Source organism: Lissotriton helveticus, chromosome 1_1, assembly GCF_964261635.1.
Source record: "Lissotriton helveticus chromosome 1_1, aLisHel1.1, whole genome shotgun sequence".
NCBI classification, from domain to species: domain Eukaryota; kingdom Metazoa; phylum Chordata; class Amphibia; order Caudata; family Salamandridae; genus Lissotriton; species Lissotriton helveticus.
In genome coordinates this window covers 1,665,304,021-1,665,315,815 of record NC_136057.1, presented here as the reverse complement: position 1 = coordinate 1,665,315,815, position 11,795 = coordinate 1,665,304,021, and the positions used below count along the sequence as shown (strand labels likewise).

The 11,795-nt window shown below is 46.0% G+C and overlaps 1 protein-coding gene across 1 annotated transcript; it reads left to right on the top strand.

The window, feature by feature from the left end:
- The first annotated feature begins 224 nt into the window (after window positions 1-224).
- On the top strand, window positions 225-11,202 carry LOC144830562 (zinc finger MYM-type protein 1-like). The gene is made up of 3 exons (XM_078688920.1): window positions 225-1,547; window positions 1,659-1,797; window positions 10,961-11,202. The coding sequence occupies exon 1, from the start codon at window positions 348-350 to the stop codon at window positions 1,503-1,505; it is 1,158 nt and encodes a 385-aa protein (XP_078545046.1). The 5' UTR covers window positions 225-347; the 3' UTR covers window positions 1,506-1,547; window positions 1,659-1,797; window positions 10,961-11,202.
- Window positions 11,203-11,795: the final 593 nt, after the last annotated feature.

Sequence of the window (11,795 nt, the reverse complement as noted above, 5' to 3'; positions counted from 1 at the left end):
GTGCTACAGTCTTTAAGGGCACCTCTAATACAATACAAAATGAACTCCTTGACTGTATGCTCGAGATTATAAAAAGCCATATTGTGCAAGAGTTGCGAAACACAGACTTTGTGGCTATTCAGGCTGATGACACCACTGATGTGGCCACTAAAACACAGTCCGTGTTAGTGTTTCGGTACCTTGACAGTGACAGAAACATTGTGGAACGGTTTTATGGTTTCACACATTTAAAAGACTCTAGTGCAGCAACCATCACTGAAGCTATACTGTGTCAACTGGACTTAATTTTCCCGGACCTGCCTCAAAAACAAAAACTTATCGCACAAAGTTATGATGGTGCGTCCGTAATGAGTGGAAACCTTGGTGGAGTACAGAAACGAATTCGAGATGTGTACCCTAATGCTCATTTTGTGCACTGTTACGCACACCAACTCAATCTTATTATGCAACAGGCGGTATCAAAGATCAGAGAGACACGAGTTTTCTTTCAGGATATCGGAGGCATAGCAACATTCTTCACACGTTCCCCCAAAAGAACAGAAGCCCTTCATGAGATTGTGGACAAAAGCGTACCAAGGGGATCCTCAACTCGTTGGAACTTTCACATTCGTACAGTCAACTTAATCTTTGAAGAGAGGGAGGGCCTTGAGAAATGTTTTGTCGCCATATCATCCAGAGAAGACTTTGATCGCACAAGTCAGAATGAAGCCCATGGCTTTCTTAGAACACTACAAGACAAAGAGTTTCAGTTCTTACTGTTTTTATTTCATGACATAATGTCTCATGTTGATGGGTTATACGAGCAGTTACAACGAAAAGAAATAGATACTGTCTCTGTGAAAGCCGTTACATCTGCATTTGTACAAAAGATAATGGAAGTGAGAGATGGGGTTGACGATTTGGAGAGCAAACTGCCGGAGCATTCTATTTTTGCAAACCGCAGACAAAACATCACCTCTCTGGTTCGAATTGGAAAGGAGATATGTGACATTGTAATTGTGCAGGCAAAAGAACGTTTTTCATTCACAAAACACTTGGTGACTGCCACTTTATTGCAAAGTAAAGAGTTTGCACGATATGATGAATCCTTCCCTGAGCGTGCTCTGAATCAGGCTGTGGAAGCATATCCTATGCTCAAAAAAGAGCAGTTGAGAACTGAGTTAACTGTACTCTACGGAATGCCTGTGTACCGGAAGGCCACAAGCGCCTTGAGTTTGCTGAGGTTAATTCATAAACTGCATATGGAAAACTCAGAGACAGTGACTTTACTCAAAATTGCGATTACGACTCCAATGACAACAGTAGAAGCTGAACGATGTTTTTCAGCCTTAAAGCGTATAAAGACATTCCTCAGAAACACCATGCTAGAGGAAAGACTAAATGCTTTGGCGATGCTGTCTGTAGAGAGCAAGCTAGTCCAAAAGATACCGGACTTCAATATGCAAGTAATTGACAAGTTTGCTACACTGAAAGACAGACGTGCGGATTTCCTTTACAAAAAGTGAATGCTGCTACTTGTTGGTTGAATACAAAAAATTCTGATTGAGGTAAGAAATGCATTGTTATCTCTGTTTTAAAAAGTTTTGTAGTGTTTGTTCTATTTGGAGACTACACAGATTTGCTCACCTTTGTTCACTGGCCGGACCTGTCTCCCGCAGGGTGAACGATTCGTTGCTTGTGTTGCCTATCAAACCTTTCCCCTTGGCAAATTGCGAAAACCTTTATACCATTTATGTTTGGGGTACTTGCGTGGACCTATGTGAAGTGTGTACAAAGCTCAGCTCAACCAGAATCACGGTAACAGCGCATTGCGCTGCCTCTTTTATATTCAGTATATTGTAAGACTGTTTTTCTTCCCCCGCCTTTCCTTGTTTTGTTTCCCTGTTTTCCCCTTGCTTGCCATTCGTTACTCTAGAGTCTAATATTCAGTATATTGTAAGACTGTTTTTCTTCCCCCGCCTTTCCTTGTTTTGTTTCCCTGTTTTCCCCTTGCGTGCCATTCGTTACTCTAGAGTCTAATAGAGTCGGAAGGCCGTAGGGGAAGACTGTGGACTTTTCTTCAAGTTCCTGACGCTCCTGCGGAACGAACCTGGCAACCATTACACTGCTGTGTAACTTCTTCTACTCTTAGAGCTGAGATTTCCATGAAAGTCTTATAGTCTGAATTCAGCACCTGCGCATAATAGGACAGAATGTATGAAGCTCTGTGGTAATACTGAATAAGCAGCTACATATGTTATGCCATCTATTAATGTAATAACTGCACTTTCACAATTGCTTTATTAACCGTCCTGCTTTCTCAAATTTGCTTGAAAATGCACGATTTTTCTTCTTTTTTTCAAAATTTTCTGGGGGGGGTAACCCCCCCAAACCCCCCTTTTGGGGTTCGGGCTCGCTCGCTACGCACGCTCGCTACTGTGCTGTATGCTAATTAGTTTGCGCCCCACCGGTTTAAAATCTCACCCACCGCCCCTGGCTCTTACTAAACCACACGGGGCGGTTTCATCCCCTACTATTGCGCGGTGAGTACGCTGGGTTATGCAGGAAGCGGGCATAGATATTTCCCGGTTTGGAGCCCATTCTGTGAGAGGGGCAATGGCGTCTAAAGCCTTCTCCCTGGGGGCTCGTCTGGAGGACATTCTGAAAGCTGCAGACTGGTCTTCAGACTCCACCTTCAAAAGATTTTACTTTAAGCTAGTGGTGTGTCTGGCTTCCTTGCTGGTGAACAAGCTTTGAACTAGCCTAATCAGAAGCCTCCGCTCCTGACATAGAATGAAAAATTTCCTAGCTAACGTACAGGAAAGTTTTGATTCTATTAAGGAGGCGGAGGCGAGGATTAGCCCACCCTGTCTTCATTCAGGGACACCTGCTTGACCCCATTTTTTCTAATATCACTGAGCTTATCACCTTGCACGCGAACCCTATCCCATGGTCGGACCACTTCGTCATACCCTTCACATGGAATATTCCTCCCCCAGCCCCGGCCAAACCCTTTAGCACTAAACAAACAAGACACTGGTCCAAGCTTAAGATAGACGACTGGTCAGAAGCGTTAAGAACCACTCTTCCGTCCGCTAACCCAGACATTAATGTAGCGAACTCAGAGTTCAACCAGTGGATAGAGAAGTCACTGGATGCTACCCTACCTAGAAAATCCATAATTAAAAAAAGGGGACCTATCAACCACCCTTGGTTTAGTCCTGAGCTCCGAAAACAGTGCTGTAAAAAAGAGGAGAGATTATGGAGGAAAGACTTCGATCCTGAGACTAAAATTAAATACAGAGCCTCTATCAAAGCCTATAAAACCGCAGGGCCCACCAGAGGCATTCATGCTCACCGGCTACTAGCAGCATTTTGAAGGTGCTGTGTCCTGAATTTTGAGGCGACAAATCAATCACCTCAAACTCAATGCACTGAAAACTGAGTTCCTTCTGATCTCACCTCCCGCGAAAATCTCCACCACTCAAACTTGGCTTAAGCACCTAACTGCACTCAATGTTCAACCTACCATCGTGGACTCAGCGAAATCTTTAGGCATAACACTTGACGCCAATCTCAACATGCAGCAGCATATCAGCAAGGCAACTAAGGGAGCTAATTTCCAAATCAATACCTTGAGGAAACTTAAACCCTTCCTCCCAGCCAAGGACTTCCAAACTGCAGTACAAGCCCTAGTCATTCCTCGCTTAGACAGCGGTAACGTCGCCCTCTGCGGACTCCCCCTATCTACAACTGCACCCCTGAGAGCCTCTTTGAACGCTGCAGCGAGACTCATCACTGGATCAAAAAAACACTCGCATATTTCCCCTGACCTAAAATCCTTGAACTGGCTGCCTTTTGAAGCCAGAATACATCTGAAAATTGCCTGCATGACACACAGGGCTTTACACCACAACTCACCCGGCTACCTCACTCAGAAGCTGACAATTTCTGGTGGCTCAAGAACCACTAGAAGTACAAAGAATCTTCTTCTGAAACCTCGTAGATTCTGGAAGGAAAAAACATATAAACGCTCCTTTTCAGGAATGGCACCCAGGATTTGGAATTCACTCCCTCCAGAAACCAGGCTTATCTCCTCCACTACATTTTTTAAGAAAGAAGGAAAAGCTATCCTCATGGCTAAATTCACCTGAACTTTTACTTTGGAACTATTTGAGACTCTGTTATTTGTTATTTATTATTTGTTAAGCGCGCATACGCCCTGGGGCTTCTTGGCGCTGGTGAGAGAATCAAACATAACAGTGCATAAAAGAAATACAATTACTTTTTACAGTAGGCCTGGGAAAAAAGAAAAGTTTTAAATGCCTTCCTAAAAGCAAGGAGATCCTTGCTATGTCGCAGGGTCAAGGGAAGGGCATTCCACAATGAGGAGGCTAAGAATTGAAAGCTGCTGCCCCCTTGACGTTTCCTTTTGAAACGAGGGACCTCGAGTAGATCTTTGTGGATTGATCTCAAACTGCGCGAAGGTGTATATTTGCGCAGTAGTGATCTAAGGAACATAGGGCCCTTACCCTCCAGAGCCTTGAACACAATGCAACCCACCTTGAAGGTGGCTCTCTGTTCCACAGGCAGCCAGTGCAAGGTCTCTAGTCCATGTCTAATCGATTCCCACTTTGGTACTTTGCAGATAAGTCTCGCAGCTTGATTTTGCAAGTACTGCAATCTTTTAAGTTGACCAATAGGCGCCCCCAAATAGAGGCCATTGGAGAAATCGATATGGGACAGGACTAGAGCACTGACTGTCTGAATTAAAGCCAAGCCTGTAAGAAGATGTGCTATTTTTCTGATCTTCCTCAATTGAAAAAACCCCGAGAAGACCACAGTTCCGACTTGGCTCACCAAGGTGAGATCCTCACTAAGAGTCACTCCCAAGCTTTTCACTGTACGGGATTTTTTTGGAGGCGAGCCCATGTCCGATGGCCAGAAGCTAGGACTCCAACTAATCTCACTCTTCCCAGGTAGAATGAGCTCCGTTTTTCCCGGATTTAACTTAAGGTGGTTTAGGGACATCCACCTCTGAATAAAAGACATGGTGGCTCGAAATTCCTCGGCAGCATTGTGGGAGTTTAACACAAAAACCAACTGCAGGTCGTCTGCATAGTTATAGACATCGACCTTGAACTCTCGTAAGGAAAATAACAGTGGGCGCATGTATAAATTAAATAATAAAGGGGACAAGGAAGATCCTTGAGGAACCCCACAGAAGGAGAATTTTTTAGGGGCTGTGAAGGAGCCTAGTCGGACCGATTGAGTGCGTCCAGAAACAAAAGACTTGAGCCAGGCCAAGGCCGAGTCTCGAAGACCGGCCTGTTTGACACGGTTGACCAAGATGGTATAGTCAACCGTGTCGAACGCCGCAGACAGGTCTAATAACACCAAAGCCTGGTGTAAGTCCCTGTCTGCATTAGACCTTAGAGTATTCTGGACGGCCAATATCACTGCCTCAGTGGAGTGACCAGGCCGGAAGCCTGCCTGGTTGGGTTGTAAATACCCGGAAGCCTCCACAAAACTTGATAGGCAGTTGGTTACATGCGCCTCCAAAATTTTGGATAAATAAGGCAGTAACGATATTGGTCTATAGTTAGAGAGGTCTGAGGAATCAATACCAGGTTTTTTTCTCAAAGGGATCAATAAGGCCTGTTTAAAACTATTAGGGACGATTCCTGACACAAGGGAGTTATTGAGCAGTGGAATCAGGCTGTTTGGGAGCGCCCGACCAATTTCTCTCATTACTTGGGGAGGACAGGCATCCTGAGGAGAGCCTGATTTAACTCTAGTGAGTAGGTCTTGAAGGGCTTGGTGAGTGATTAAAGGAAAGGAATGCAAGGTAAGAGGATTTAAAAAAGTGTCGTCTATCGGGGCACAAACTGGAAGTTTGGATAAAGTGTCCTTAATCAGCATTATTTTGTCATTAAAATAGTCATTCAGCGAGTTGCAGAGCAGTTGTGAAGGAACAACCGGGGGAGAAGTTCTCTCATCATTGCACAACTCCGTCACAATCCTGAAAATTTCTTTCGACTTGTTGGTAGCATTAAGTATTTTAGAAGAGAAATAAGCAGTTTTGTGGGTGTGCAATGTTTTTTGGTAGGCTTTTCGGGTAGAACAATAAGCGATTCTTGCTTGAGGACAGTAGTTGGAACGCCATGTTCTCTCTTGCTGCCTCACTTCAAGTTTTAGTTTCCTCAACTCCGGTGTAAACCATTTATGCGCATCCGCGCCACGCGAGTTATCAAAACGGGTGAGGGGAACACAAACATTAATGGCCGAGTTTAGCCAATCTTGAAGCCTACCTTCGGCTATCTCCACATCTGAGCTCTGCTCTGGCAAAGTAGACTTTAACCGATTTAAGAACGCAGACATGTCCAGCGAGGACCATTTCCGAGTCAGACTGGTGGCCTTCAGCTTAAATTGAAGAGCTTTCTCAACACAAAATGAGAAACTAATAATGAAATGATCAGACCAGCTACAAGGTTTAATATCAATAAAATCAATGGCTAAATTCAATGACCAAAGTTGATCGAGACTGTGGCCCTTTTGATGGGTCTGAGTGTCTATGTGTTGTGTTAAATTCAGATCACTCAGAAGGTCCCTAGTCTCTGCTGCTTGGGGGTCAGATAGAATATTGTCAAACCAGAGATTTAAGTCCCCGACCAAAAGCAGTTTTGAATTATCAGTGGCTAACATGGCCAGTTGCTCCGCAAGAATAGCAGGGAACATAATCATGGTTTGGAGCGGGCGGTATAGTAAAACCACCACAAGTGTCCCATTGACAGTGTCCAATTTAGCAACAATATTCTCCACATTAGGAATATCCAAGGAGGGAAGTTGTCTAAGTTGATGTTTTTTATTGGAGATGATGGCCACCCCGCCCCCAATTTTACCTGCCGGTCGTATCACGGAGATAATATAATAATCAGCAGGTAAGGCGGCCAAGATGTCCGGTAATGAATCCGGGGTGAGCCATGTTTCAGTCAACAGGAGTAAATCCGGTTTAATGTCAGATAGTAGCAAAAAGATATCTATCTGATGTTTGGTCATGGAACGTGTATTTAAATAAAGACATCTAAAATTGCAGGTAGTGACTGGCATACTTGCCGAGACCGCGTAGGTAGAGGAGGGGTCCGTAATCAGGGTGATGGGATTACTGATGCCTAGGCGGAATGTCCGCTTCACCGCATTGAGGGGTACGGGAGGGCACTTCATGGTAGAAGGTCTTAGCGCAAATAATTCGGCGGAAGTATACACCAGAGGACACACAGAGTCCCTAGCCCCTAGTCCCGGACGCTCGCGGACGAGCGCAGACGAGCTTGACTCTAGCGCGACTCCAGCGCGCCTCCGTCGCGCCCGCTGCGCTCGTCCGCTGCGCTCCCTCCACCACATTACGTTTTATGTGAGGGAGCCTCGAGCGACTGGACCGCTGCCACAGGTCCCTGCGCTCTCTGGCTCCTCCCAATATGGCGCCCGTTCCCACCACCAGCCCGGCACTAGACGCCGCGGTAGGTGAGCCGCCCTCCACACAAACGGCAGAAGCCGCGATGGACCAAGGCAGAGGGGCCGCTATTAAGGTAAGGGTGCAAATGGCGCTATGAGTCAGCCGCCCTGCACGCAAACCGAAACACCGTTGCAGTCACACAGTAACTGTTTAAAAGCACATATCAATATCACAGAATTAGTTTAAAAAAACAGGTGAGCAATTGTAGTCCAGTCCGCCGTTGTGCAGCGTCTCTCAATAATGGCGCCGGGCTGCTACCACCAACCCGGAATCCACGAATGAGGAAGGACTCCCTATCGTTTTATGGGAGGGAGCCTCGAGCGACTGGACCGCTGCCACAGGTCCCTGCGCTCTCTGGCTCCTCCCAATATGGCGCCCGTTCCCACCACCAGCCCGGCACTAGACGCCGCGGTAGGTGAGCCGCCCTCCACACAAACGGCAGAAGCCGCGATGGACCAAGGCAGAGGGGCCGCTATTAAGGTAAGGGTGCAAATGGCGCTATGAGTCAGCCGCCCTGCACGCAAACCGAAACACCGTTGCAGTCACACAGTAACTGTTTAAAAGCACATATCAATATCACAGAATTAGTTTAAAAAAACAGGTGAGCAATTGTAGTCCAGTCCGCCGTTGTGCAGCGTCTCTCAATAATGGCGCCGGGCTGCTACCACCAACCCGGAATCCACGAATGAGGAAGGACTCCCTATCGTTTTATGGGAGGGAGCCTCGAGCGACTGGACCGCTGCCACAGGTCCCTGCGCTCTCTGGCTCCTCCCAATATGGCGCCCGTTCCCACCACCAGCCCGGCACTAGACGCCGCGGTAGGTGAGCCGCCCTCCACACAAACGGCAGAAGCCGCGATGGACCAAGGCAGAGGGGCCGCTATTAAGGTAAGGGTGCAAATGGCGCTATGAGTCAGCCGCCCTGCACGCAAACCGAAACACCGTTGCAGTCACACAGTAACTGTTTAAAAGCACATATCAATATCACAGAATTAGTTTAAAAAAACAGGTGAGCAATTGTAGTCCAGTCCGCCGTTGTGCAGCGTCTCTCAATAATGGCGCCGGGCTGCTACCACCAACCTCTGCACCTATTTGTACTATTCGTTTATCTGATTGTCTATTTGTATTATTGGTTTAGCTGATTGACTATGCTCCCTCATGTACCTACCCTATTTTGCTACTCATTTATTACCTACAATTATTCTTTGCTCAAAAGTCTGTTAATCACTCCTCTCTTGTTTTCTTACCCCTTGTTTTTGTAAAGCGCTCTGATATCTGCAAAGATCTTGTTCGCGCTATATAAAACTTTCAAAATAAATAAATAAATAAATAAATAAAGTGGTGTTAAAGGCTACTAAAATAGCCTTTTACGCCGAGAAAATCATTGCATCCCCCAATTCAGCGAAAGAGATTTTTACAATTGTTAAAAGTCTGTTGAAACCCCCTGATCCCCCCTTGGCCCCACAAGCGTCTGGGCCTCGCTGTGAAGAACTGGCACTCTTCTTCCACACCAAAATTCAAAACATTCTTCTGGCCCTCCCACCCGCCTTTATTGCCGACGCTCCTCTGCCACCTGAACACCCTTCTATAGGTTCCACCCTAGAACTTTCCTCTTTCCTTCCACTCACCAAGGATTTGCTATCCCCCCTCCTCAACTCAATCAAGAGTGGCTCCCCTCTTGACCCTGTCCCTATTAACACATTGAAGCTAGTCATGCCTATCATGGTATCTCCAGTTATCAATCTGATTAACACCTCGATCGAAACAGGCATAGTCCCTTTGGACTGGAAAGTGGCCATGGTCAAACCACTGCTAAAAAAATCTAACCTTGACCCCGGAGACCTATCTAACTACCGTCCCATCTCCCTTCTCCCGGGCATTAGTAAACTGGCTGAAAAATGTATAAACCAGCAACTGTCTTCATTCCTAAAAGCCTCCAATTCATTCCATCCCTCTCAAACAGGCTTCTGCCCGGGGCAAGGGACTGAGACGGCACTCCTTAAGGTGGTGGAAGAGTCTAGGAGGATCCTGGACACAGGTGGCAATGTGGCCATCATCCTCCTAGACCTTAGCGCCGCTTTCGATACGGTTAGCCACCGTATCCTTTTAGCCCGCCTTAACGAAAGCGGAGTCTCGGGAAAGGCTCTTTCCTGGCTCGAATCCTTCCTCTGCGATAGATACTTTAAAGTATTTGAAGGAGATTGCCACTCCTCGTCACTTCCCCTGCAGTGTGGGGTCCAACAGGGCTTAGCCCCACACTTTTTAACGTGTACATGCCCCCCCTGGCTAAGATAGTGGCCCCTTACGGCATTGAACTAATCAGCTACGCTGATGATACTCAGCTCGTGGTCTCTCTTAACCAGGCTGATCTGTCCCACCCGAGTCTGAGCAACTGTCTTGAAGAGGTATCAAAGTGGATGGGCTTGTCCCAGCTAAAACTTAATAATCAAAAAACTGAATTGATGTTATTGGGCAGGAAGGCATCATTCAATTCCCCCACCCTATGGCCCCCCTCTATGGTGCCAGCCCAATCCCAAAAAAAGTGATTAAGAGCCTTGGCTTCTGGCTTGATGATGATCTTACATTTAAAGTACAAGCCAGAAAAACTGCTGCCACCTGCTTTGGCTTACTTAAATCCTTACGAAAAATCCTCCCTCAACTTCCTGACAAAGCTAAAAAAATCTTGGTACAAGCCATGATCCTGTCGAGGCTGGATTACGGTAACGCGCTCTACTTGGGAGCCCCGATTTCTGTAATCCAGAAACTCCAGGTGGTGCAGAACTCCGCCGCTAGATTGCTGACGAGCACTAACCACCGCTCCTCAGCTAAGCCAGCGCTGAGATCACTCCACTGGTTACCCATAAAAGAACGGGTACACTTCAAAGCCCTCTGCATTGCCCATAAAAATCTTCAGGGCAAAGGCCCCCCCCATCCTAGCCAATATGATTAAAACACAGAAAGCCTCTAGAAACCTTCGCTCTAATAACCAGAACCTGGCACAAGTCATCAGAATTAACAAGGCTCGCACGGGTGGTCGTCTCTTTTCTTATAACTCCTCAAGGTTGTGGAACTCTCTGCCTCTCCCTCTTCGACAGGAGCCCAATCATCTGTCTTTCCGGAAGAAAATTAAAACTTGGCTCTTTCCTACAAACTAAACTTTCACTTCTGATCCTTCCGGTTGTAGCCGCAAGCGCTGGGATGCCTCCGGGTAGCCATGCGCTATAAAAGAACCATTTCATTCATTCATTCATTCATTCGAACCCTCCCAGAATAGCTGCGTTGGGATGGTAAGTAAAATCTTTATGATGCAGTTTCCTAATATGCTTTTGTAGGCGATGACGTTTCTTCTGTTGATTGACTTGCTCAGTGATGCTACGATGTTCTTATGTTGACTGGCTTATACCGTGAGGCTAATTGTTGGTTGGAAAGTTTACTTCCTGGTGCCTTACCTAGTCTGCTTGTACCGTAGGTTCCGAGGCGGGCAAACAGGACTAGCGAGCAAAGGACTATGGCAGTGTCGCAGGAAGAAAGAGGAGGATAGAGTGCCAGCAGAGGACGATATGAGGATCCCGGGCCTGGGATTGGACAGTGACTGGGACATTTTTTGTTTCCATTTTCCCTGATGCTCATGGGAAATGTAGTTTGTTTGAAAAATGTTGATACCTTTTAATGGCTGCTGGAGTACCATAAAGGGAGAAAGTGACAGCCTAATCCTCGCCTCCGCCTCCTTAATAGAATTGAAACTTTCCTGTACGTTAGCTAGGAAATGTTTTCATTATATTTGACTGTGGTATAAAAGTAGCTTTGTGGGTGCACCGTTATATAATTGTTGTCAGGGTGTATTTTTACAGATGTATTCATGTACAATGGTCTGTGTTTGGCTGTATAATGATAATTTATATTAGGTGCATAATTGTGATAGTGTGAGTATATGATGGTAGTGTTGTCTTTGTTATTATTTGGGTATAGTTTATTATGGCTGTAAGTGTATAAAAGGCACACGTTTGTATGACTACGCTTTTGCAGTCAGACCATATAGCATTGGTATATGATTGCCTTTGCAATATTATGGTTGATTTAAGAGTACAATTTTGTGTGTTTGGCTATATAAAGGTAGGTGTGTTGGAATATACTGGTGTATGTGGCTTGGTGACTGTGCAAACCTCACCGTTGTTCATATAAATGTAGGTTGTTGGGATGTGCATACTGACCCTTTTAGTACAAGTTCGCTTGCACTAGCTCCTCAGTGCAGCAGATGGCCCATGGTCCAAGCTGGGAAGGGAAAACAAAGCAGCGCATATATT

What these genes read in the sequence shown, in the direction of transcription:
- LOC144830562 (XM_078688920.1), top strand. Translation starts at nt 348, where the DNA reads ATGAGTGGAAACCTTGGTGGAGTACAGAAACGAATTCGAGATGTGTAC.